Source organism: Trachypithecus francoisi, unplaced genomic scaffold, assembly GCF_009764315.1.
Source record: "Trachypithecus francoisi isolate TF-2019V2 unplaced genomic scaffold, Tfra_2.0 Contig01621, whole genome shotgun sequence".
Lineage (NCBI taxonomy): Eukaryota > Metazoa > Chordata > Mammalia > Primates > Cercopithecidae > Trachypithecus > Trachypithecus francoisi.
Genome location: NW_022681446.1, coordinates 65,148 through 90,362, shown reverse-complemented (window position 1 = coordinate 90,362; position 25,215 = coordinate 65,148). Strand labels below are relative to the sequence as shown.

The following is a 25,215-nucleotide window of genomic DNA, read 5'->3' as shown; positions in this document are numbered from 1 at the left end:
GGGTCTGTGAGGTCTCAGGCAGGTGAGAGGTTCCCATAGGCATGGCCAAGGCGGTAGCTGTGGTGGTGGCTGATGTGAGCAGGTGTCTGGCATCATCAATGTCAGTTTTATAATCAGCCCCGGCCACTCTCAAACAGGGGCCCTTGGAAGAAGATGCTGCTGGGAGATGGTCGAAGGCCCACGGTGTTGACTCCGAAGCAAGGCTGTTGACCGCGTGTGGGTAATGACTGCCCACCTTCCCGGAACCCCAGCCAGGTCTGTGTTCCAGGCACTCAGGGATAAGGGAGGGGAGAGGTGGAGGGGCACAGCTCCAGAGGCCTGGCAGAAGGGAGCCCAGGAGACATTCAGAGGCCCTGGGTGGGAAGCCATGTTGCCTGGGGGACATCAGTTCACCTCTGTGTCAGCAGGGAGCCAGTGGGGACCCACGTGGGTGAGACTGTTTGGGGCGATCCTGGTTGGGGAGGCTGGGCTCGGCCTGGCTGGACATTCCCCTTTGAGGTTGACTCACCCTAGGCTTTTGGGTCAGGGTCAGAGCAGAGTCGGGGTGGGGGATGGAGCCTCTCCCGGAGGCAGGAGGGCCCCAGGAAGGAATCCCAGAGAAGCCCCTGAGGAGACTGGGTCTGCTCCAGCCCCAGGGCCTCTGCTTCCCACCCCCTACCCCATGTAGCTGTCCCTTGTCAGGACAGTGTCAGGCTGTGTGAGGTGCTGGTGGACACAGCTTTCAGGGAGGGCTGACATGGGGAGGGCCACCCTGAGGAAGGGATGGGTTGAGGACCGGCCTAGAACAGAGGCCCCCAGACCCCAGGCCGTGGGCCAGGACCCATTCTTGGCCTGTTAGGACCCGGGTCGCACAGCATGGGGGGAGCAGCGGTTGAGCAAACCCAGCTTCCTCTGTGTTTACAGCCGCTCCCCATCGTCTGTCTCATCGTCTGCGCTCCACATCCTGTCAGATCAGCGGCAGCGTGAGATTCTCATGGGACCGTGAGCCCTATTGTGAACTGTGTGTGAGAGATGTAGGCTGCTTGCTCCTCATGAGAATCTAATGCCTGATGATCGGTCACTGTCTCCCGTCACCCTTAGATAAGACCATCTAGCTGCAGGAAAACAAGCTCAGGACTCCCACGGATTCTACGCTATGGTGAGTTGTAGAATTATTTCATTATATACTCTAATGTAATAATAATGGGAATAAAGTGGACGATATATGTCATGCACTTGAATCAGCCCCAAGCCATCCATCCCCTGGTCTGTGGAAAAACTGTCTGCCATGAAACCAGGTGCTAAAAAGCCTGGAGAATGCTGCCATGGAAGGTCGGTTCCCCCAGCACCTCCAGCAAGGAATGTTGCGTGCCCCGGAGGCCTCGGGGCAAGGCCTGTGGGGTAGGCCTTGGGTCCTGTGCACCTGGAGGCAGGCACAGCTGGGGGACATGCCTGGAGGCTGCTGCATGTGTAGGCCATCGTGCTTGGCGGAGGAACACACCTGGAGGTCACCATGCTCACTGCAGGGCTGTCCAGGGAGTTGATGCCTTCCTGAGCTTATTCTTTTCTGGAAAATGGGAATAGCCAGGAGTCTGCCCTGGAAGATGGAGGGAACAAAGCTCCAAGGGTATCAGGGCCTGGCCCCGGGACTCCTCAGTCAAGGCCAGGGAGCCTGGACCTCGGCCAAGTCCTGGCTTGCTCCTCCTCTCCCTTCTACAGGCCTGGGGCCTCTCCCTCAATGAAGCTCGCGGGCACCGAGGCATAGAAAAGCACACAGATTTATTGCATATCAATCTCATGTATAAATTCATTGGAGCATTGGAAAGATTACATTTGGTATACAGTCCTATTCTACAGCATTAACCTCAAAATCAGCTTCTCCTAGGCCTTCTCTTAAGGAAATGTCTCTACACAAGTACATTTGTCTTTATCACAAGCATCAGAATGAAATTTGCAAAGTTGTTCTTTGCATGATTTCCTACACTTCATGTCTCATTTCATTCTCCTCCCACAGCGATTTCCGTATTAATTGGGAACTGTGCCTCTTTTGCGTCGGCAGTTCAGGACTCCTAGTCTCGGACGTAGATCCTAATCACATATTCAATAAGTGCATCTACAGAATTTTCCTTTTAATAAAAATTTCACCAACAGACACGATAATGACCGCTACGCAGGAGTCATGCACAGTTTACTTATAAACAGAAGCAATTTACAATCGGGGGGACATGGGGCGAGCGCCAGCCTCCTTCTCAATGGTCTTTTTAAACATTATATGAAAACCAGACATTTACATTTGATTTCTTTTTCAACACTGTACAGTTCTAAAAGAAAAAACAAAACAAAACAAAACTAAACCAAATCTATCATGTAACAATGGCAAAAGGTGGCGGGCGGCACAGGTCTGTGACTCTGCGAGGATTCTCTATATAGACCTTAAGGGACAAAGTCCGTATACACACACACTTTAAATTACGATTCTGACGCCAGGGCTCAGCATCCCTTGTGCTGAAAGAGAAGTGGCAATGCACGTGACGCCGAAGGCAATTGTTAGAATGACTTTTGTTCACAAGTGAATAGCACGTTTGGAAACTCAAGCTGCCTTTTATTTATTTATGTAGTTTTTTTCCAAAAGTGGTGATACGAACCAGTGACAGAGAAGAACAAAACAAACACAAGTATGGAATGGAAGGAGCAGAGGAACTTTTCTCGGAAGAACGCAAGAATGTTTTCGTCACAGTATCACTCATTGCTACAGAGACACAGTTTCATGGCTTTTGATACCCGGCTGACCTCCACTGACCAGGAGCAGCTACGTCCTGGCATCCCTGGCTGGGAGGGGAGCCTTGCCCTCCCCTCCAAGGCTGCAGTGCAGGGGCGAGCTCTCCTCTCCCTCCCCCAGGACAGCACAGTGAATATAGCTCAGTAGGTTTCAGTCACTTGGGCAGGGGGACGGGACAGAGGAGCAGGGGACCACAATCCAGTGCTTCGAGGCTTCGAGTCTAAAATACGTGATATGTATTCAGGCAAGTGCTTTGCAGACGCTCATGGGGAAGCGGGGAAGGCAGAGGACACCAGGGCCTTTGGAATTTCCAGGGCTGGACTCTGGGGACGTGGAGGTCTTGGCCAGTCGGGGTCTGGATGGGACAGCTGCATGCATGGCCTTGTAAAGGAAGGCCTCTCCAGCGGGGCAGTCTCTCAGGCCACGCCATGCCCACCCCAGCCACTGCTCCACACCCCAGGGCCCCATGCAGGGTGCAGGGGATCATCCTCTGGGTTGGAGTCAGTGACATCTTGGGTCCCCCTCATGAAGGGTCTGCCGGGCCCACAGAGCAGCCACCCCATGGGCCCAACCTGGGGATGAGGGCAGGAACTGGTGGGGAAGTCGGCTCGCTGGGGGCTGGGGTCTGAGGAGCAGCAGAGGGCAGGTGCGAGGAGGCCTCCTTCAGAATTTCTGTTTGGGGGATGGGGGTTGACAATCCAAGGATTTAGCATTGGGGCAGCATTTAGGCTGAACGGAGGGGCCCTGGACCCCTGGCTTGCAGCCCTGACCCTGGCCACCTGGCCACAGACACAGCCAGTTGCCTTGTTGCGTCCCTGTCCATGCTACACAGCTACATGGGCCCCTTACAGTGTGGTGACAGTTGGAGGCCAGAATCTCTGAATTCTCACACCTGGGCCGGGCTCCCTGGCCCATGTCATCTCTGGGCACCAACACTGCTGGGCAGAGCAAAGCTGGGAGGGCGAGGCTCGCTGGGGCCTGGGGCCACGCTAAATGTCGGCACCATGTTTTGGGGTGCACCAGCCCAGGAAGTAAGTGCTGTCTTTGTCAGGGGCTCTAAGAACAGGGCCTCCTGAAAATGCCAAGTGCTGGGGCCTGGGGGCTGGATGCTCAGGAGAAACAGGGCTTGCTATCATTTTCAGGGGGACAAAAATATATGACTTAAAACGTGCAACCAGGACTCTTGGGAAGGGTGGAAGGAAAGAGTGCCGAGAGAAGACAGGATGCTTAGGAAGACAGCTGAAAACGGCGGTATGGGACAGGGGGATCCGGAGAGCAACGGTAAGGGTGGCCCTCATCGGTTCTGCTTCTGCCGAAAAGGCACGCTGAGGCTCCATCCGTCCGAACGTCCCACTTCAGAGAGATGGGGCCGTATTGCAAAAAAAAAAAAAAAAAAAGCACACACCTTACTCTTTCGCAGAAGAAATCATATAATTTGAGTTTACAGAAATGGGGTGTTTATGTCCGAGGTTGAATTTTTACAAGAATCCCATCTTGATCAAGGAAAACTGGAAATTCCTATGCGGTACCTGGTGGGTCTGACCCAGGGGATGTTGTGGAAACGCATAAGGAGGCCTGAATGGTTGTGTTTGCAGATCCTGAATCCTTCCCGACACGCCGGCTGGCTCTTCTGCAGGCAGCTCCCCCGCTGCCCCGGGGGGCCACCCAGGCCGCACGTGGCCCCAGTGCACGCACAGGTGGGTCTCGTCTTGTCAGATCTCGTCTTGTGCAGATCTGGCGTGGGAGGGGTCCCTTTCACTGTGATACATCGGGTCGAGCCTCCTGCAGGAACCTCCCCATGGCAAGTCTTCAGTGCAAGCCTGGACCGCCTGGCACCCACAGCGACGATTGTCTTTTGGCCTGGAGCAGCCAGGACATCTCCTGTCACTGCTGGGGACAGCTTGAGATGTCCACGCATGACACAAACCCACACCAAGGTGGCTTGCACCACTCCTGTTTGTATTTACGCTCTTTTTTTTTTTTTTTTTAGGGCAACGTGGGCATTTTTTTTCTCTTCTTGTTGGGACACTATCATGATTTTTTCTTCCAAACAATACAAGAAATAAATAGAACACTTGTCTTAAATGCAAATGCAACTGAAACGCAAATTTAACAAAAACATATGATTGTCTGGTAAACGGCAGCAGGGACAGCAGGATTCATGGAGGGGACGGGGGGTATTTGGCACATAAAAAATCGCCCCACTCCCACACGACACACAACCTTATTACACGGTTTTGGTCCTTCACCAGATACTTATATTAACATTATTTCTTCACAATAAGAATGTCTAATGCCAAAAATACTGTTAAGGAGGAAATAAAATAAGAAAAGAAATGAATTAGAAAAAATTACAAGTTATATACAGATTAAGGTAAATTCCATCAGGGAAAAAATTATTATTTGAAATTGGCCCCTATGGGAATAATTTAAAGCCCATCCAAGTGGGGAGGAAGTTGCATCCCAAGAGACAGAGGCGGCCAGGCCCCGGGGGTTGTGCTGTCTCTGCTCCTTGTGGCAGTTTCCCCCGACGCCCTTCCGTTCTCAAGCTGTGTCTCACCAAGAACACACAGGAAGAGTGACGTGGTGACTGTGTCGTCCATCCGGAGTCTCAGGCACAGGTACGGCTTGGTGGCCCGGAGCCATCCGCTGGGATCACTCCTCAGGGCAGCCACGTGGAGGACACCGGAGAGGCTGGGGTCAGGTGGGAGTTGGGAGACCCAGGACATGGCCAAGGCCCTGCCTTCAGAAGACAGCAGTGGGTTCTGGCGTGGGGTGGCCAAGGCAGGGACAGAGGAGGGAAGGAAGGTGGGTGCCCGGCCACATCTCTGCACGGTGGACCCGAGCCATGGGCCCTCGACTTCCCCATACAATTGAGGGCTCTTAGGTGGGGGCCTGTGGATTCCTCTGAAGGCCACGTGGTGGCCCTGGCACCAATTCCATGTCACATGATGGCAGGCATGCTCCTCATCCCAGCCTCGGGCAGGCCTGCAGCCCAGGGCACCCTGTCTAAGACTTCCTCAGCAGTCTGCACGGTTCGCGGGTGTGGTCCCATGCCTCTTGTTCTGCCTCGGGGCACCCAGCGTCACCTTGGCATATACAAATAGGGACAGAGATAGAAAATTTCTCCATTATCTACAGTATAAAGAACACACCCAGGCACAGTGCAGGTTCCCAGGCAGACTCGGGTTTGCAAATGAGCTCAAATTTCAAAGCAATGCAAAATTACTTTTAAAAAACAATTTGCAAGTCATTTTTTGATTTTTAAAAAATACTGTCTATTTTTAAAACCACATGCTTAAATAGACTCTGTAGTCAATACGATTACCAAAAGGGTTATTCTTGTCATTTCATTATAAAAATCATTTGAGTGATCTCTCTCTTTTGAGCACACCCGTCTATCCATTCCCTTCTGCGACCCCACGCAGGCACCCAGCAGTGGCCACCAGCTTCTGTCTCCGCGGAGCGTCCACCTGTCCACGGGCTGATTCTGTGTCTCAGCGGAGCGTCCACCTGCCCACTGACTGATTCTGCGAGGCAGCTCCGTTGGCTGTCTTTGGACAGCCGCCTGCAGGGCCATCACTGAACAGTGTTCTCAAGAACAATCCTTGGAGATGGTGAGAGTCTACGGCTGCTTTAGGGACTTTCGGGGTCTGAATTTCCACTGGAAAAGTCGGAATGAAACATGGTGGGTGGGGAGGATGCTGAGGAGTGGCCACACGCAGGGACGGGGTTCTCCGGGGCCCCGTCCGCCTTCGTCCTCTGCGGCTGGTGCCCTCACTCTGGCCGCTGGCCCCCTGGCCGCCCAGCCCGTCAGAGGTGGTTGATGGGGTGAAATGTTCCAGACTCTGACGTGGTTCCAGTGATGTTCAACCAAGCGTCCAAAGAGCCCTGGGAGGGGGTGTGGAGAGGAGTGTCTTCGGAAAGGGACAGCATCATTGCATATGCCTGGTGGGGAGGGGATGACACACACACAGGACAGGCAGGTGAGCACGTGGGCAGGGCGGGCCATCCCAGACAGGCAGCGCATGGGCAGGGCGGGCTGTTTCACACAGGCAGGTGAGCGTGCGGGCAGGACAGACCGTCCTGGGACGGCAGGGCCGAGCCTCATCTGTTCCCAGCCTCCCGCGGCCCTGGCCTGGCTCAACCTCGCCCTGGTCCATGGCGGGAAGAGGGAGCAAAAGGGACTAAGAGACCCATATTCTCTCCGCAGCCTGGAAGAGGAAGACATGAGCAGCCGTGACAGTGGGAGGGAGGAAGGCCACCCTCTGCTCTGAGTGATGCCAGGACACGGGGGTGCCAGTGCGGGGCCTCCTGTGTACACCAGCTCCCTTGGCTGCTTTGGGGTCCTCCCCCTCAAAGCCTCCTCTCCTTCCCACCCCTTCCCCCTAAGTTTTCTCCACTTGGTGATCAGCTACAGACACCTGTCTGGTCTAGGAGGGCCCTGGGAACTGGGGGTCAACAAGAGCCACCCCTGCCGAGGGCTGCCTGTTTTGGTGATCGTGGGGACACCAAAGAGCTACCTCTGGGACAGGGACGTGCAGCATTTCTGGGCCGATGGGATTCTTAGGAAGTGCAGGTATGTTTCCAGGCATTAGCTCAAGGGACATCCTTCTGCCCCCAGCACAGGGCAGGTAGGGATGGGACTCGGAGAGCGTCGTGTGCGGGTTAAGGAAGGTGGGGAAGCCCAACACTGTTCCACCCAAGTTAACACTCCAGACAGAATTAGTAAAAAGACAAAGACAGACACGCAGACGGCTTTTGCTGAGACCTGGGGCGGACCTGTTTCCTCTGGGAGGGCTGTAGAGAGCTGAATGAGACCCCCAGTCCCTACAGACTGGAGAGATGCGTGGGCAGGGCCCTGGGGCCATCTGCCCTAAGGAGAGAAGCCGAGAAGCACCTGGGGCCAACCCTGGCGCCCTTGCTGACCTCATAGCTCCAGCCGGGAAGCAGAGACCACCTGGCTGGACAGCAGGCCACTGGGGGCCAGCTCAGAGAGGGAGGGAGACGAAGGCGGCTGGGCGGGCCAGAAACCTGCTCACAGACCTTTCCCACTGAGGACCACAGGAAGGTGAGCTGCCTGTGTCCACTAGTGAGGTCCCTCATGAGGGTCCCGCCAGGGTCATCGGCTCTCAGCCCCTCCCCGCTGCACCCCAGCTTGCGGAAGGGCGGTGGTCGCTGGGGCCTATCTAGAGGATGCAGCACAGGGGCGTTAGTAGTGATCAGAGCTTCCCCAGGCCTGGGAGGGCCACGGCGGGAGGTGAGTGCTGGCTGTCCCCTGGCTGAGGAGGCCAGGTGGGGTGGGGGCAGGGCTCTGGTGGGTACCTACCTGGTTCTTAGCCTGCCTGCACAGTGTATGTTTTAAAGTCTCAGAATCTAAGGTGGAATTAAGCACATCTTTAACTTCAAATGCTTCCTCAGCTGCTCTGCGGAGGTCCAGCCCCTTCCCAAAAGTCGGCATCGGCTCCAAAGCTAACAGACCGCCTTCATGGTCCTCAGCACACCTGCACCAATGACCGGGGAGAGGGAGGGCCTGCTGTTAGCAGCCTGGCCTTGGCCACCTCTCTGATGCCGCAAGGCCTGCTCCGGGCCTGCATGCATGCCACTGCATCCTGCCAGCCACATGCACAGGGAGACAGACACACAGACACACAGACGCCTGGACGGGAAGCCACACGGATGCAGGAGAGTGATGGACAGAGGTCAGGGAGGGGGTGAGTGCATGCATACACATCAGGCAGCAGGCAGGGGGCTCAGATCTATCGAGTGGAGGGTGGAGAAGGAGGCTTCAATGCTCTAAGACCCCAGACAGCTCCGAGAGGCCCGGGGCTCCCTCTCCCGGGACTCGGGGGCGGCATCCAGGCTGGGGAGGAAACGCCACTCCGAAGAGCCTCCCCAGGGGGATCTGGGAATGCTGGCAGTGTCGCCCAAGCCTGATACTGGCGGCGAACACTGAGGACATGGGGAAGTGGCTCTGGCCGGCACAGAATAGTGGGTGCTTGGCCCCTGTGCCCATGGCCCTCTAGGGGCTGCACGCGCTGTCCCAGGCTGACGGGCAGCTCTGCTGCAGGGCCGGGGCCTCCTTGTCTGCTCAGTGCAGGGAAATGCTTTCCCCTCCACACTCTGCTTCCAGCCTCCAGGGCCCCTGGGGGTGGGTGGGGGGCTGAGAGCCCCTGACCCTGCTGCCCCTGCCTCAGCCTTGCCCTGGCCTGTGTGCAGGAGCCCCGAGGTGGCTGTGCTGGAGTAGGGGCTGAGCCTGGGATAGGCTCACGAGTGGTTGAAGAGGGAGGTCCCCCTCCTGATGGACGCCCACGTTCCCCCCTTGCCCCGTCCAGGAGCACACGGCTGCCCCCACCTTCGGGTGTGGTCGAAGCCCACGGCCAGGGAGGCGGGTGGTTCCTCATCCTCCTCATCCTCATAGGTGGCCTGGGGTTCAGGTGCGGGGGACACCGTGTCGTCCTGCGACTTCCCGGCCAGGCTGTCCTCATCGTCCTCCTCCAGGTCATCGTCATCCTCCTCCTCCACGTCCTCCTGCTTCTCGCTGGCTAGGCCTGGACACTGGGAGCTGCCGTCCACGTCCTGCATCTCCGGCCTGAAATAACACAGGAGGAGACTGGCCAAGTTCAGGCATCTCTCTCCTTGCCATGGACCCCCAAAGGCTGGTGACTCAGCTCTGCCCCCACTGCCTCCCCCAACGACCCTCAGCCCCCTTCCTGAGGGAGCTCCCACCGGTCCCTGGGTCCAGCCACTGACTCTGCAGAGTGAGAGGCACGGAGGCCTTGGGGCGATCCCAGGAGAGGAGGACAAGTGCTCAGGGTGGTGGGGGCGGGGCAAGGCCCAGCAGCAGGGGGCTGTTGTGGCTGTGAGGACACCAGGGCCAGGCGGTGTTGGGGAGGAAGAAGTGGGCAGTCCTGTGGGGAAGCTGGTCCTGCACTGGTGCGGGGACTGGGCACTGCACGAGAGGCACCCTCAGGGCAGGCTTTGGGGGGAAGGATTTCAGGCTGACAACTTGAGGACGTGAGCATTGGCCCGAGAGCCGGGAGCCCCGGAGGGCTTTCTGGGATCTGGAGAGTGAGGGCCCCAAGCCTGTTGTCAGCAGTCTGAAAGCACCAGGACAAGCTTGCTTCAGAGCCTGAAGGGACTCTCCTGCAGCCCAGGGCTCTCCTGACTTCCCCCAGGGTCATTACAGCCTGGCAGGACCCCTCCACTCTGGTTCCTCAGTATTAGAAAAAAGAACAAAGTGTGCATGGGCGTGGCTGAGTGTTCTCATTTCTTTCAGGAAGAACCACTAGAGTTTGGCTCATCTTCATGTTCATGGCCAAGAGCTGTGTCTTGGATGGGCTGGGCCCCAGGGGAGCCGAGGGCCCCCAGGTAGGTGCTGGACATGCTGGTAGATGGGCCCAAGCAAAGGGCAGGGCATGCAGTTCCTGGACTGCCCACGCCCAGAGCCCCAGGGCCACTCTTCCTTGTCCTCACTCTGCCTGGGGGCAGTGCCCTCACCGCCCTGGGAGGTACCCATAGTGTGGGGGAGATGCAGGAGTCCTGCTCTTGGCATCCAAGCAAGAAAGCGACAGCGTCTCCCAGTGACTGACCTCCATGTCTCAGACTCGCCTGTGTGCACAGGAAGTGGGCTTGGGAAGGCCGTAATCTCCTGGCTCTCCACAGATGCCACGTCGCTATCTCTTGTCTTTCTGCCTTCCAGGATGGGCAGAACCTCAGCGGGCTTCAGGGCTTGAGGACAGTTCCTCGGTCCTGGTCGCCTATGTTGGGTGCTGGGAGCGTCTTGTACACACACCCATCTCCTCAGCCATGGAGCTGCTGGGATCTGGGTCCTGGTTCTCACCCTGGTTGTTGGTGAGGTGCCCTTGGGTGGGGTTGTCTTTGGGGCCTGTATCCTCTCAATGACCTGAGGACATGCCTCTCCCTGTCCGCTCTGAGGACGGGACGAGATGGCGCAGGGTGAGGGCCCAGGCTCATCACATGGGCATGTGCCGTGAGATCTCACCTGGCGGCCCCACGTGGGTTTGCATGGAACCCCCGCCAGCTGGGGGCAGGGGCTTTGCCCTCTTTATGTCTGCGGCACACCCCCGGTGCACAGAGTATTTGCTTTCCAGTGTTGGGGAGCGGAGTGTCCGGCTCGGACACAGAACAGGGCCTGGCGGCTGGTTTGGCTCCAGCAGGGAGGACAGTCAGTTTCCCAGAGCTGCCCAAACCAAACCCCACAGTATGGGGGCCTGAAGCAGCAGCCGTGGATGCCTTTATAGCTCTGAGGCCAGAAGTCCAAGATCCAGGTGAGGGCAGGCTGCGTTCCTTCCGAGACTCTGGGGGAGAATCTGTTCCTGGCCTCTCTCCAGCTCCTGCTGCTGCTGGCCCTCCTTGGCCCTCCTTGGCAACCCTTGGCCTTCTTTGGCTCTCCTAGGTGACCCTTGGCCCTCCTTAGCCATCCTTGGCGACTCTTGGCCCTCCTTGGCCACCCTTGGCGACTCTTGGCCCTCTTAGGTGACTCTTGGCTGGGAGGCGCATCACCCCGACCTCCGTCTCCATTTTCCCTCGGCCTTCTCCTCTGCGTGTTTTTCTCCACGTTCTCCCTTTTTTCAAGGCTGTCAGTGCTGCTGGATTGGGGCCCACTCTACTCCAGTGTGGCCTCTGCTTAATCCCTCCTTAAAGACCTTATCTCTGAAGAGAGTCCCATTCTGAAATACTGGGGGCTGGGACTTCCACCTGGGAATGTTGAGGGACATAATTCAACTCAGGGGTTTGCTGGGCTGCAGGACCAGGACGTCCGACAGGCATGGACCCTTTCTGATGGCAGATGGCAGGAGCTGGTTCCGCAGGAGGCCCAGGGAATGCCCTGCCACCCCAGGAACTGGCTGCCTATGTCCATCTTGCCCTATTCTCATTTTCGACAGTGACGTGGGGGCTCTCAGGACAAGGCCAGTTGGACCTGGGGACCTTGCCTCTGCAGGATGGGCCTTCTGAAGGCCTGGGTCTGTGACCAGCTATGCCCGTATGTTCTGAGGTGTTGAGAGCCTCCCTTGTCCCCATTCCTAGGGCTGTGAGGAGCAGGGCATGGTGGGCCTTGGCAAAGGCGATGGGGAGGCCCAGCCATACCTCTTTCTCCTGGAGACAGCCCTCTGTCCTGGTGGGTCTTCTGCAGTATGGCCGGGCTGCCACCCTAGCTTGGGGAATGGGGGCCTTGCTGTTCTCCAGGTGGTTCAGCCTCTGCACACACTCCTGCTTCTAGGCTCACCCTGGCAAGGATGCCACCGAAGAATCCTCACTTGTTCCTCGCCTGGTCTTACTCTGGGAGCTGTAGTTTAGGGGATCGTGCCTGGGGACAGGGCTGTGGGGCATAGGTAAGGCCTGGCCCGTGGCGCTTATGGGTCTGACACGCAGCTGCAGGGAACACGAATAGCTCCCGTGCGGCTGTCTCAGCATGGCCAGAGCTGAGTTCCCTTCAGGCCATTGTTCCTGGAGCCCAGCGGGGAATGCAGGGACAACGTTGGGGCTGCAGAGCAGGTGGGGTTGCAGCAGGGTGGAGGTGAGGCTTTTGGGACCATGGCCCATGGCCAGCTTCTCCCCCTGACCCCTCCTCTGAGCCTGCCCTGGGCTCTGATGGAAGAAGATGCTGAGGGTCCTACAGGCGAGCTCACCTTCCTAGGAGGGGCACAGATTTGGAATGTGGCTTTGCCAGAGCCAGTGTCCAACTGCCTCCTGTGTTTATTTCTTGGACGCCTCTTTCCAGGTACCCCCACTCTCCTAAAAGCAATGACAGGAAGACACAGCCCTGCCCTGGAGGAGCGGCTGGGCTCTTAGGGAGCCCGGGTTTCAGGGGGATTCTTCCTCACCTGCTGAAGGTGGTAGGGAGTGAGCTGGGCCCTGCAGGTACACAGCCTTAGACCACCCATGGCCAGTGAGATAAGAGCTCGGGCTCTGGCTCCAGGTTCTGGGCCTGAGCGAGGCACCTCACTTCTGTGGGCCTCGTTTTCCCTTCTGTAGAATCGGCATCACCCCTCAGGCCTCTTAGAGTTTGGAACATCTTCGGTTCTCTGCCAGCTGGCCTGGCTTTAGCTTTTACACAGGAAGCAGCTCTGCTAGGGTGTCTGAAGGCTCCCCCAGAGTAAGTGGGGCACATGGAGCCCTGATATCCCAGGTTGCACAGAGCACGCACCAATATTCCTGGATCTGAATTCCACCTTGTTCTGCTCTGTGTGTTTATATGCACATGCGCACATGCATATACCTGTGTCTCTATGTGTGTGCACATGACTGTCCATCACGCATGTGTACGTGCACACACTGTCCATGTGCATGTACTTGCATGTGTGCACATGCATGTGTGTAGATCTATGCAGATGTTTATGCATGCATATGTTATGTACACATGTGTGTGCGTGTGTGTACGTGCATGCCTGTATTGGGGCACCTGCATGCACCTGCATATGTATACACGTGTACACATGTGCATCTGTGTGCATATGTGCATGTGAATGTGTACGTGTACACGGGGCATATACGTATGTGCATGTGTGTGCGTGCATGTGTATTACATGTGTACACATGTGTATGTGTGTGCATGTGTGTATTTCAAGGTGAAGCATTTTGGTTTGGAAACCTTTAGTGCCTCAGATTAAATAAAAATGTCCTCGAGTTTCAGAGGCACAGCTGAACTTGTGGCCGGCTTGGTCATCTGGCTAGTGTTTTGCGCACATATCCGTTAACAGTGAGGTCAGTAAGCCCAGGGGTGCTTACTCTCATGACTCTCCAGGTGGAGGAACTGAGGCAGACAGCACAGCTTCCCCAGGTTCCCAGAGCCTGGGGGCCTCACCCTCTGTGGTGAGGCCCCCACTGTGCCTTTCTGGATGTGCCAGGGGCTGGTGCTGGGGTCCTCTGAGGGTGGCCATGCAGGGCTGTTGGCCGGGTCCAGACCTTGCCCAGCCGGAGAGAGTTTTCTTACCGTTTCTCTGTTCGCGTTGATGCTTGGTTCATCTCGCTATTGGCAATAAAGTTTCTGATTTCTGAGAAATAAGAATCTTCTTTCTCGTCTAAAAGTGCGTGGTTGTCCGACTCTGAGGTGGGAGAGGAGGTGCTGGTCCCCAGGTGGTTCGTGAGGACCCCGGGGTGCTGGCTCACTGCGGAGGGGAGAGAGCGTCAGGCGGTGGCCTCTTGCTGAACCCCTCCCTCCATGGGGCAAACCAGGCGCGAACAGTGCACACTTGGGGTGCTCTTAGGGAGGCAGGTTTCTTAGGGACACTGGAGAGCTCTGGGTTCTCTTGAATGACTACGGTTTGAGGGGTGCCTGTTGGCTTCCTGAGGTATCGTCTGTGGCCCTCTTCCCTGCCCGGTGCCCCCTCCCCTCCTCTTCCCCTCCCCCTCTGTGGGGCCTGCCCGTGTGGGTGGCCCACCTGGTGCGTTCTCATGCTCGTGCTTCTTGAGGTGCCGGTCCAGGTTGGTCTGCTGCCCGAAGCAGCGGTTGCACAGGTGGCATTTGAAGGGCTTCTCCTTGTTGTGGATGTTCCGGACGTGCCGCTGGAGGTTCGAAGAGATGCTGAAGGAGCGGTCGCAGTACTTACACCTGGAAGAGGCACACGCACTCCTCAGCGCAGGCTCTGGCTCTGCCTGGCAGGCCGGGCCACAGGGGGTGAGGGGAAGGGAGCTCGTGTCCCTGCCCCGTGCACCGTGCATAGCTTTGCCCCGCCGTGTCCCGGAGGCTGCTGGATCTCCCAGCTGGAGAGTGAAAGGCGTCCTGGGGAAGCTGTCTCTAGAAACAGCCCCAACTTCAAGAAGTTCAAGGGCCAGGCACAGTGGCTCACGCCTGGAATCCCAGCACTTTGGGAGGCCAAGGCGGGCAGATCACGAGGTCAGGAGATCAAGACCATCCTGGCTAACACGGTGAAACCCCGTCTCTACTAAAAAATACAAAAAATTAGCTGGGCATGGTGGCGGCGCCTATGGTCCCAGCTACTCGGGAGGCTGAGGCAGGAGAATGGTGTGACCCCGGGAGGTGGAGCTTGCAGTGAGCAGAGATCGCACCACTGCACTCCAGCCTGGGCGACAGAGAGAGAGTCTGTCCCCCCAAAAAAAGCAGGGGTTCATTCGTTTACTGTTCTGTGGGTGGTGGATCCCCCCGGAGTGTGTCCCATGTCCCCTGGGCAGGCGGTGCCCCCGACCTTCCAGCGTCTCCCGCCCTCTGTTGTCTGGTTCTCCCTGGCCCCCAGGCCCCGGGGCCCGCAGGTGGCCGCCGGAGGATGATGTGCTCCTTGCAGCCTCCGGAGGGCGGCCGTGCTCCATGGAAGGACACACGGCCGGCCAGTCTCCCAGGTGGAGGGTTCCACAGACCAGCACCCAGACCAGCTCCCTGTGACCTTCCTCCTCCAGCCCTCGAGGTGGCTGGGGGCCCCTGGGCAGGCCCCACCTCACTTGGAGCCTCAGTTTGCCAATCCATTCATGGAGGGCTTGGGGGCTGCCCTGGAGGTTGCTACCTGGTGGCTGCCTCCTCTATTAAGGACACAAAGACCACACTGGCTCCTCTGGGCACTGCCAGCTCCGGGCTCGGGTTATCTTTACTCCCCCAGGGTGGGCAGGGCTGCGGCCAGCCTGCGCCACGCACACGGGAAAGGTGGGATGAGACCCCCTTCCCCCATCTGGCCTCCACGGCATCAGGCAGAGCAGGACTCTAACACCCTGAGCTTATCAGAGCAAGGCCTTTTGCTGCTGGAAAGTCATCATAACGAGCGATGGAGGAGGGCTGTGTGGGGAGGCTCCCCCTCAGCATGGGGCCCTTGCCCTGGCAGTGACCTCCACAGCCACACGTGGTGACCCTGCAGGCAGGAAAAGGGAGGGTTGTTCTCTCTCAGTTTAGAGAGCGGGGCTGAGAGTTAGGGGGCCTGGGCAACATGTGCATTGAGCAGCAAGAAAATCACGCCTGAAATGAACAGGGGGAGCTGGGCATGAGCTAAGGAGGAACCCCACGAGCTCTGCAGAGGCACGTGCGCTGCCTCTGTGAAGACACAGCCTCCTCCCCGCGGGGCACCCAGGGAGGGCAGGGCTGGCTTACTGACAGGCACCTGGCTGGGCTGGGCGACGGTGAAGGGAACCGTGATTGCTTGGTTTTCAGTTGCACATGTGTGCTTGGCGTGTGCATGTGTGCCACGCCTGTGTGTGCACATTTGTGTGTGCTCTTGGCTATCAGAACGCCCGCAGGGGTGCTTATCTGATCCCAGAGGCACACACACACTTGAACATTCTGTTTATATGATCATGCATTTTCATATTTTGAAAACAAAACAAGCTCCATGATGTCCACAGTACAGCACGCAGAAAGTCCATCCGCTGCGGCAGGATCCTGGCAGGGGGGCTTGGCAGCAGCCAGAGACCAGGCCAGGGCCTCTGTGGGAGCCTGTGTGGAGGCACCAGGACTGGGCAGGGTTTGTTCACTCGAAGGGGGCGTGGCTGCTCTAAGCACAGTGGCCTTCGTTGCCACAGAGGACAGGACTCCCAGAGGCCCCACCCCGCCCCGACCGGTGCTGGTAGCCCGCTCCAGTGCAGCATACGGGTCATGTGCCCTTGTCACATGGATGGGGACGTGCCTGGCGACACTTGGGAGTCCTGGCCTACCAGACTGGGAGGGGCTGTGTGGTTCAGCCTTCTCGGCGCGGTGCTGCCCTGTACAGGAGGGGCCTAGACCGGTGTTTGCTATCACAAAAGCCTGGCGAGGGAGTCTGACCACCATCAACACACCCGCAGGGGCCTCCCCGAGGCAGGAAGCTTCAGTCTTGCACCTTCCGGGTGCTGCCGCCGGGCCCGGGAGCTCAGCGTTCCCCACACGGAGGGGCTGTCGCCGTGAGAAACTGTCCTGGGAATCTCACAGCCTGCGAGTCTCCCCGGCTCCCCATGCTGCCTGGCAGAACCTAGGAAGTCTGTCTGATAATGGGCCCCCTAGAGAACGGGGGCAGTCCCGGGAGAAGGGCCCTCCTCTCCCACAGCTGGCCATGGCATTTCCACGTCCCGCCCACTTCGCCCCCAGGGCTGCCCTAAGGCTTCGTCCACTCAGTTCCCGAATCTTCCAACTGTTGCCAGAGGTCAGGCTCACTCTGGCTTCTTCCACGGGAGACAGGCAAGGAACCATTTGTGATGGAAGTCCCCAAGCTTCCCCGAAGTGACCCTCAGCCTTCTCTGCTCCTGAACCCAGGGGCCCGGCCTGTGGGCTTCTCTGGGAGCCCCTGTTCCTCCCCAGGTCAGCTGAGCTGCCTCCGGGTACCCAGGTCCCAGCCTGTCCTCCCGCAGCCCAGTGACAGGCAGCGCCCTGGCTTATACGGGCCATCCACAAAGCCTGCCTGGGCGGTGCTGCAGTCTTGTTTTACTTGGCCTGTGAACTCACACAAGAGTAAGGTCGAGGATGGCGCCCTTTCGGCAGCTGGGGTGGAGATGCTTGGGTGCCCCCCTACCCGACATGTCCCACACAATCTCCGGGAAAGGAGGGATTTTACACCCCCGAATGCATTTTCTCACACCTCCCACCCTGATACATCCTTAGACTGGAACGGTGGTGCCCGGCCCTGGGACCACCCTACTTTTGAGGCTGACAGACTGCCGAGAAAGGACACACTGGACCCTGCGTCTCCAGCCCAGAGGCAAAGCACCTGCCTGTCTGAGCATTCAGGCCCTGCCCAGCCAGAGGCTTCCCACCCAGTTGGGGCCATGTGCCCCTCTGGCACGTGGACGCAGCCCAGTCTGTCTGCCTGCCTGATTGTCTGTCTGCCTGCCAGTCTGCCTGCCTTCCTGCCTGTCCGTCTGCCTGCCTGTCTGTTCATCTGTCTGTCCGTCTGCCTGTCTGTCTGCCTTCCTGCCTGTCCACCCTGCCTGTCTGCCTTCCTGTCTGTCTGCCTGCCTGTCTGTCCATCTGTCTGTCTGCCTACCTGTCTGTCTGCCTTCCTGCCTGTTTGCCTGCCTGTCTGTCTGCCTGCCTGTCTTTCTGTCTGTCTGCCTGCCTGTCTGTCCGCCTGCCTGTCTGTCTTCCTGCCTGTCTGCCCTGCCTGTCTGCCTACCTGTCTGTCTGTCTGCCTTCCTGCCTGTCTGCCTGTCTGTCTGTCCACCTGCCTGTCTGTCCACTTGCCTGTCTGTCTGCCTGTCTATCTGCCTGTCTGTCTGTCTTCTTGTCTGTCCACCTACTGGTCTGTCTGTCTGCCTTTTTGCTCGTTTGCCTGCCTGCCTGTCTGCCTGTCTGTCTGTCTGTCCGTCTGCCTGCCTGTCTGTCCGTCTGCCTGTCTGTCTGTCTGCCTTCCTGCCTGTCTGCCTGCCTGTCTGCCTGCCAGTGTGTCTGCCTGTCTGTCTGTCTGCCTTCCTGTCTGTCTGCCTGTCTGTCCGTCTGCCTGTCTGTCCGCCTGCCTGTCTGCCTGCCAGTGTGTCTGCCTGTCTGTCTGTCTTCCTGCCTGTCTGCCTGCCTGTCTGCCTACCTGTCTGTCTGTCTGCCTTCCTGCCTGTCTGCCTGTCTGTCTGTCCACCTGCCTGTCTGTCCACTTGCCTGTCTGTCTGCCTGTCTATCTGCCTGTCTGTCTGTCTTCTTGTCTGTCCACCTACTGGTCTGTCTGTCTGCCTTTTTGCTCGTTTGCCTGCCTGCCTGTCTGCCTGTCTGTCTGTCTGTCCGTCTGCCTGCCTGTCTGTCCGTCTGCCTGTCTGTCCGTCTGCCTGTCTGTCCGCCTGCCTGTCTGCCTGCCAGTGTGTCTGCCTGTCTGTCTGTCTGTCCGTCTGCCTGTCTGTCCGTCTGCCTGTCTGTCCGCCTGCCTGTCTGCCTGCCAGTGTGTCTGCCTGTCTGTCTGTCCGTCTGCCTGCCTGTCTGTCCGTCTGCCTGTCTGTCCGTCTGCCTGTCTGTCCGTCTGCCTGTCTGTCCGCCTGCCTGTCTGTCCGTCTGCCTGTCTGTCCGCCTGCCTGTCTGCCTGCCAGTGTGTCTGCTTGTCTGTGTGAATGTGTGCTCACACACAGCTCATTCAGTTCCTGGTTTCTTTGGAAATGCAGCAACCTTTGCAGAAACTCCACCTAATGGCTCCTGCATAAACCCTAGCAATTGGGGATCTGAGGTAAGAAATGGGATTGGAAAAGAAGTTTGTTCATGAAACTGGAGAGCAAGTCCCTTGTGTGAAGTTCTGGGGCCGGGGAGAGCCACGGATGGGGCTGTGCGTTCCATTTGGTTGCGGAGAACCCTGAACGTGGCCCTCTCTTGCTTCTAATCTAAATAAATGGCCCAGAGAGAGAAGTCCATTTGAAATTTAGGGGAGCCGCGAGTCCAGGGCTGCAAGGGAGCAGAGTTCTCCAAGCAGCTGGGGTCTGCGTTGTAAATAAGCTGACAAGCGGCCGGTGAAATTGATGGCCTCACTGTGTAAAATAACACGCCTGTGAGCTCCAAAAGGAAGGAGAATGTGCAGGGTAGCCTGGCCCCAGTGCACTGCGGAAGGCCTTGAGAGGACCTTGCTGTGACACTGCCTGCCGCACTCCCAGGGGAGCCATTGGCAGGGGGACAACAGAGCATGGGCAGGTCAAGGGGAGGTGGCCAGGGCCCCCGGGCCCCTGAGCCCTGGGCAGCGGCATCCTTCCTGGGATCCAGCGGGGTCTCCTGCAACCACTACAGGGGGAACTGCTTTTGGTGACTGTAAAAGTGAGGGAAGAGGAAGAAAGAAGGTATTTTGAAACCCAGCAGTAAAAATAAAACAAAAGGAAAGGACAGGCACGGGCCACCTGCAGCCCCCGATGGAAGCACAACCATGCCTCCCTTGCACGCTCCAGCTTCACACGGAAGGCAGGACTGAGTCTGGGGGTGACGGAAGCACAGGGCAGACCAGGGAGCCAGCAGCCCTGAGGCGGGAATCTCGGGTCCCGGTAGGAGTCCTGGGCAGCCCGAGCAGGCTCGCATCCAGGGTGTGACTCCAGGCTCCACGGGGCATCGTCCCAGAGAGGCCTCCAGGCCGGCTGTCGGGATGAAGACCAAGGAGCAGCCCCCTTCCCCATTCCCATTTCAATGTTTATGCTTCTCCAACCCAAATTCCACAAAGCTTACATGCTTTATTTTTATTTTTAAGAAATAAGAGTGACATTAACTGAATCTCACCTTCCCACTTCACTCAAAGACCTCGAGGCCAGGAGAAGCTAGGGGCCAAGTTACCTCCAGGAAATGTATTTGGTGCACCAAAGGCTCTATGTTCCCTGCCTCAGGGCTTTGAACCACATTCTGAATGATTTCAGGTCCTTTGAGGCAAGGACCTCAACGGAAGAGGCTTCCAATGTCATCTGGTTTGATTACCCGATCGCTCTAGGCAACCCATGAGAAGCCCGCTTCCTCCTGCTTGCGTGGGGCTGCGTCAGCCCGACCTCTCCAGGGCACACACATACGCACATGCGGCGGGCACACGCGTGGGTGCTGGCACCGGGAAGGGGCTCACACTGGGGTGGGCATGGGGGGCTTGGGCTCCTCTTGGCAGGCTTCTGGGGATGGCCGGCACTTTCCCTCCTCCAACTTAAAATCCTTCTGATTATCAAAGCCAGTCTAGAAACCAGATTATCAAAGCCAGTGGTATCGAAAGGAAAGCTACACGCTCCAAACCCCTCGGCACAGACCTGCCTTGAGCCAGATAAAGTCAGGATTTGCAACACAAACTTGCAAAGCAATTATTGTTACCAAAGTCGAAACTCACAGATTGGAGAGAGCAAAAGAAATCAATGATAATTAAATTCTTCTATAAACACCGCCCCGACCCTCTGGGGACTCCTAGCACACAACGCTGTCCAGAAGTCGGCTCTCATTACAGAAAAAACACACAGCTCATTTTCTGGGAGGGGACCAGACCAAATAAATCTTCCTGTTGCTAGCCTTTGTTAAGTTGTAAGTCACTATTTTTTGAAGGGTGGGCAAGGGGGGGACTGTGAGTTGGGGAGGGCTGTGAGCATTGAACAGATGACCTATAAGTCGTATGAGCTGTCATTTACCCTGCGAGTTGGGACACAGCCCTGGAGCAGCCGGGGATGCTTGCTCTGTCTCAGAGTGGGGGTCAGTGACCAAAACATGTACAGGTGCCTCAGCTGGTCTCCTTCCCCAGGGATGGAGACACAAACGGAGTCCCCAGTGCTTGCATTATCATGTGGTCCCTCTAGCTCTGTGTGGCCAGAGGACAGACATCTTATGCCGTCAACTTCAGCCGTGTGAAGCACTCTCTATCCCCAGTGGCCTCTGTGAACAGACACACCCTGCATGTGTCACTAAACCAGCCTTGGCAGAAAACCAGCCTTTCCTCCTTCGCCTCCCAGTTACCATTGTCTGGGGCTCTCGCTTAAAATGCCCACTCCCAGGCACTGACCCTGGTGATTCATGGGACATCTCTGAGCCTCAGGCCCCTCATCTTTGAAACGGGATGACAAGCCTGTTGGGAGGGTGTTGTGAGCCCCAAATTCAATGCCTTTCCCATCCTGATGGGGCTGTGTGACTGCTTCTCTGCAGGTGGCAGTCGGCTCCTCAGGTGAGAGGAGCACAGGGGGATCCTGGAATCAGATGCACCGCTTCCCATCCAGGCTGTCCCTGGGACCCCTTGGAATCCCTCGGTGGACTCCAAGTGGGGGGTGGGGGCCCACATTTGCACAGAGTCCCACCCTGCCTTTAGCCCACTCCCTAGCCCATCGGGGTGGGGGTGTGGGGGCAGCTACGGCTGTCGTGAGATGAACGGAGTTGGGCTGGGGTGGGGAAGCTGAGGTTTTCTCCCATGTGGAACCTCTGGGCCGTGGCTCTGCTCAGCCCTGCTCTGATGGGGATCCCCTGCCCCAATGGACACCCTAGGGTGGCTGGAGAGCTGCTCCCTCACATCCTAGAGAGCCAGGCAGATGCCTTCCAGAAGGTTCCTGGGCACCTCCTGCCTCATCCTCACAACATCCTGGTGAGACCAGGAGGGGAGGGCCAGAGTGACCAGAATTGAGCACCCAGCCCTGCCCACTGCCTGCTCACTCCAGCAGAGAGCCCTGGGAAGGGCACACTGACTCCTAGAAGTGGGTCAGCAGTGCACGGAGGCAGGTGGCCCCACCCCACACCCGGCCCAGGCAGCACCTACCTGTACGGCTGCTCCCCAGTGTGCGTCCTCAGGTGTCTGGTGAGATTGGCTGATCTGGGGAAGATCTTCCCACAGTACCTGGGGTGGAGGGAGGTGGGAAGGGTGAGGGAGGATTAGGGCGGGTTCACAAGGCCATTTCCCAGAAATAGTTTCATGCTAATGCTCGGGGTCTCACACCTGATGCACAGGTGGGCCCATCCCAGCATCCCGGTTTCAGTCTCTTCTACAGCCCTGAAGCCCAGCCTCGGTTACAGAGCAGCCTGCCATGGGCCACAGGAGTAGACAGACCAGCCCCTGCCCCCTGAAGCAACCTGGCCCCTCAGTCTGGCATTGGACAGCTCAGGCTCCAACAGACTTGGACGGGCCTGCACCAGCACAGGGTGGCTGGGAGGGTGTCATCCTGACACTGCAGAAATTGGCTGAGGCTGTAGCACTGGACTGCCCATCCCTCCAAGAGCTGAGGTTAGTCACTGACCAGCACACCCCAGCCCCAGCCTTCCCAGTTTAGGCTGGGCTGAGGTTGCATTTTCTTGAGCTCACATGAGCACAGCATGGCGTTAGGCAGGGGAGGCCACCCATGTCACTTATTTGCAAAGCATGACCTCAAGCAGATAACCAACTGATTACGGTGCTGTGTTTTCCTGTGGCCAGGACTCTGAGTTTTTCCTGGAAGCATAAGTTCACAGCCATAGGTTGGAATTTGAGCCCCAACAGGGCTGTCCCAGCAGCACCCCAGGACCCCTCACCTGCACGTGTACCGCTCCTTGCCCTTCCTGAGGATGGGATCAGAAAGCGTTGGGGCTGGGGACCGGAAGTTGAAGTGGTGGTGGGAGAGGGGCTGCAGGGAGCTGCCCGAGTCGGCCTTCATGGCTGCAAAGCTCTCTAGCTTCTCCGTCATGGTCTCTATGGCTGACATCTGTAGGCATAAGAGTGGGAGGTTATGGACTCAGCTGACTCTCACCTGTTTTCAAGGGCATGCACTGCTGGGGGTTCCGTACAACAGCATATCTTAGGGTGCTCAGGTGGGCACTGGAAGCAGCAATGGTCTCCTAGTATCTTCTTGGACCCTGGGTTGGATTCTTACACCTTTCTGTAGCCAGCCCTGCTCTTGTTCTTCCCTGAGTCCCTCGTGTATAGTTTAAGGTCTTGCCTGCAGGAGCTGAAACTGACCTTTAGCAACCAGCCTCACTGCCTGGTTTGGGCGGCACCTGAATGAAACGGATAGCTGATGTTTATGATTACCCCTTATCTGACCCAGGCTGGCAAAATGCCCAGCTGACTTGACTCCTGGCCAGCACTTCTGGTTGGCTAGTTTGGGTTAAATGCAGAATTACATTTAGTTTAACATCAAATATTTTATTTTTTAGTCTTGAAACATTAAAATAGCAACCTGAATCTCAGTTTAAAACATAGATTGTGGGCCTGCCAAACCACTGCCACCAAGTGGTGGCATGCCATAATTGCAGGCAAAGTTCTAAGGAATTCAACAGCCTCTTTAAGACTTAATCCCACAAAGGAAATATTCAAACTAATAATGCCAAATGTCACATGACACAGGGCAATTTGATATGGGAAATAGGAGCTGCCGCTCTGCTCCCTAGAGATGCCCAGAGCTTGCTCGATTAGGAGAGTGGAAGCATGGGATTGGTCATTTTCACCCAGTGGGCAGAGCTCTGATCAGAATACCAGACTGTCCTGGCCCCACTGAGGTCTCCGATAATAGTGACAGGAGAGGGGAGGGACTGGGCTGATGGAGCTGCTCAGTGTCAGCCCCGCCTCTCCCAGCTCCTTTTCTCTTTGAAGATAAGGAGTAGCTCCCAATGGAGAAGGAGACGGGCCACGCTGTGATACCTGCTGTGTGCCAGGCTCTGTAGGGGGCTGCGTAGGGGCTGAAAAGGAAGAGTGTTCATCATCCCATGAGGGGTAGCAAAAGGCAACACAGGGAACAAACCCGGGGCCTCCGTACCACACACCCAGCCCGCTGAAGGTGGGGCCAGCATTCCCAGGGCCCAATGCCTGACTCACAGGGCCCTCCAGACACCTTTGCTAAACAGGTATTTTCATAGCCCGCCTCCCTGGGAGCTCCCAGAGAAGGGGATGGTGAGGGAGGGCAAGGGTGAGGCAGGAACTGATAGAGATGCAGAGGGAAGGGAGAGCTTGGGGTTCCCCGGGTGCTAGTGTCACTGGGAAGAACTGGCCAGGGTGTGGGTTCTTGGCATCCAGTCTCCACGGAATGGGTGTGGGGGTGAGGAGAAGGGCAGGTGGGGACCTGCCTCATCCAGGGCCCTCGTGTGGGGCTCGCTGCCTCTGGGCAATGCTCAGAGCCAGCTCCATGGAGGTGACCTGCCCATTTACAGCAAGACCCTGGCCCTGGCTGCCCACTGGCAAACAAAACTATCCCGTCACACAGCTGGGGTCTCTCAGAGTCCGAGTGCCTGGCACTCAGCTTTTCGGAGACCTGCTTGCCAGGGACTTATCCAATCACTGCTGGTAGGGAGCAGAGGGCTTTCTACAAATGCTCCCGGAGATCACATGACTCTGTGGTGGGGACGTTTTGCTATTTGGGGAACAACTGACTGGTAATAATAAAAATACCCAGAAAGAAATGAACAAGTAGAAACTCGTGTCCATCCCCAGTGGCCGAGGCCTCCCCTCTGGCCCCTTCCAGCCCCACCCAGGCCGTGGAGGTCGGGCTTCTCCCGCCTCTGGGAGGCAGGCATGTTCTCATCTTGATGAGAACCAGCGATGGGCAGATGGAAGCTGCCTTGCTCTCTGAGCCATCAAGTGGACCTCACCAGCCCGTCTGCAGCCTGGAGCAGCGGGACTGAGGTCTCTGCGGGACATGGCCTCTTGGGCTTTGTCGAGGCCATTAGTAACTGGTGCCTCTGCTCAAGTGATGGCCCAACCTTAGACCATTTGGTGACTTACTAGTCATCTCTCTCTTTCCACCCCCACCTCCTGGCTCCGGGCTGCAGGGACAGGCAGTGGGGGTGGCAGGCCTGTGGGGACAGCAGGCAGGAGGGACAATGGCAGCTGCCCCCCGCCAGGCTCCCTTCCTCGGGCCTGGGTGGGCCTCTCCTGCCCGGCTTGTTCCGCCCAATCAGATATTCCCGGCCTCGATCCCCACACAAACACAAACACAGGATGCGCCTGGCTGGCTCGTGGCTCTTTCCAGCCCATCCCGAAGAAAATCAGGGGAAGTTATTAACCAAACTCCACAGCCCCGGGGAAACAATGGGAGGCACTAAGTTTAGCTGTGAACTCAGCTTGGGCGCAGGTTTCACAAACCGGGGGTGGGGGGCCCCGTCCACGGCGGGCTCAGCCTGGGCGCAGTTTTCACAAACTGGGGGTGGGGGGCCCCGTCCACGGCAG

General features: G+C 57.5%; 1 protein-coding gene across 1 annotated transcript in view; it reads right to left on the bottom strand.

Annotated features, from left to right (window-relative positions):
- Window positions 1-1,739: 1,739 nt before the first annotated feature.
- LOC117074583 (histone-lysine N-methyltransferase PRDM16) overlaps window positions 1,740-25,215 on the bottom strand; it is a gene marked incomplete at its 5' end in the record, with an annotated part of 55,523 nt that continues 32,047 nt past the window's right edge. The window contains 7 exons of the mRNA XM_033196205.1: window positions 1,740-6,706; window positions 8,088-8,262; window positions 9,114-9,350; window positions 13,716-13,890; window positions 14,164-14,333; window positions 21,844-21,921; window positions 22,590-22,759. Coding sequence (XP_033052096.1) covers window positions 6,572-6,706; window positions 8,088-8,262; window positions 9,114-9,350; window positions 13,716-13,890; window positions 14,164-14,333; window positions 21,844-21,921; window positions 22,590-22,759 — 1,140 coding nt within the window. The remainder of the gene's footprint in view (window positions 6,707-8,087; window positions 8,263-9,113; window positions 9,351-13,715; window positions 13,891-14,163; window positions 14,334-21,843; window positions 21,922-22,589; window positions 22,760-25,215) is intronic.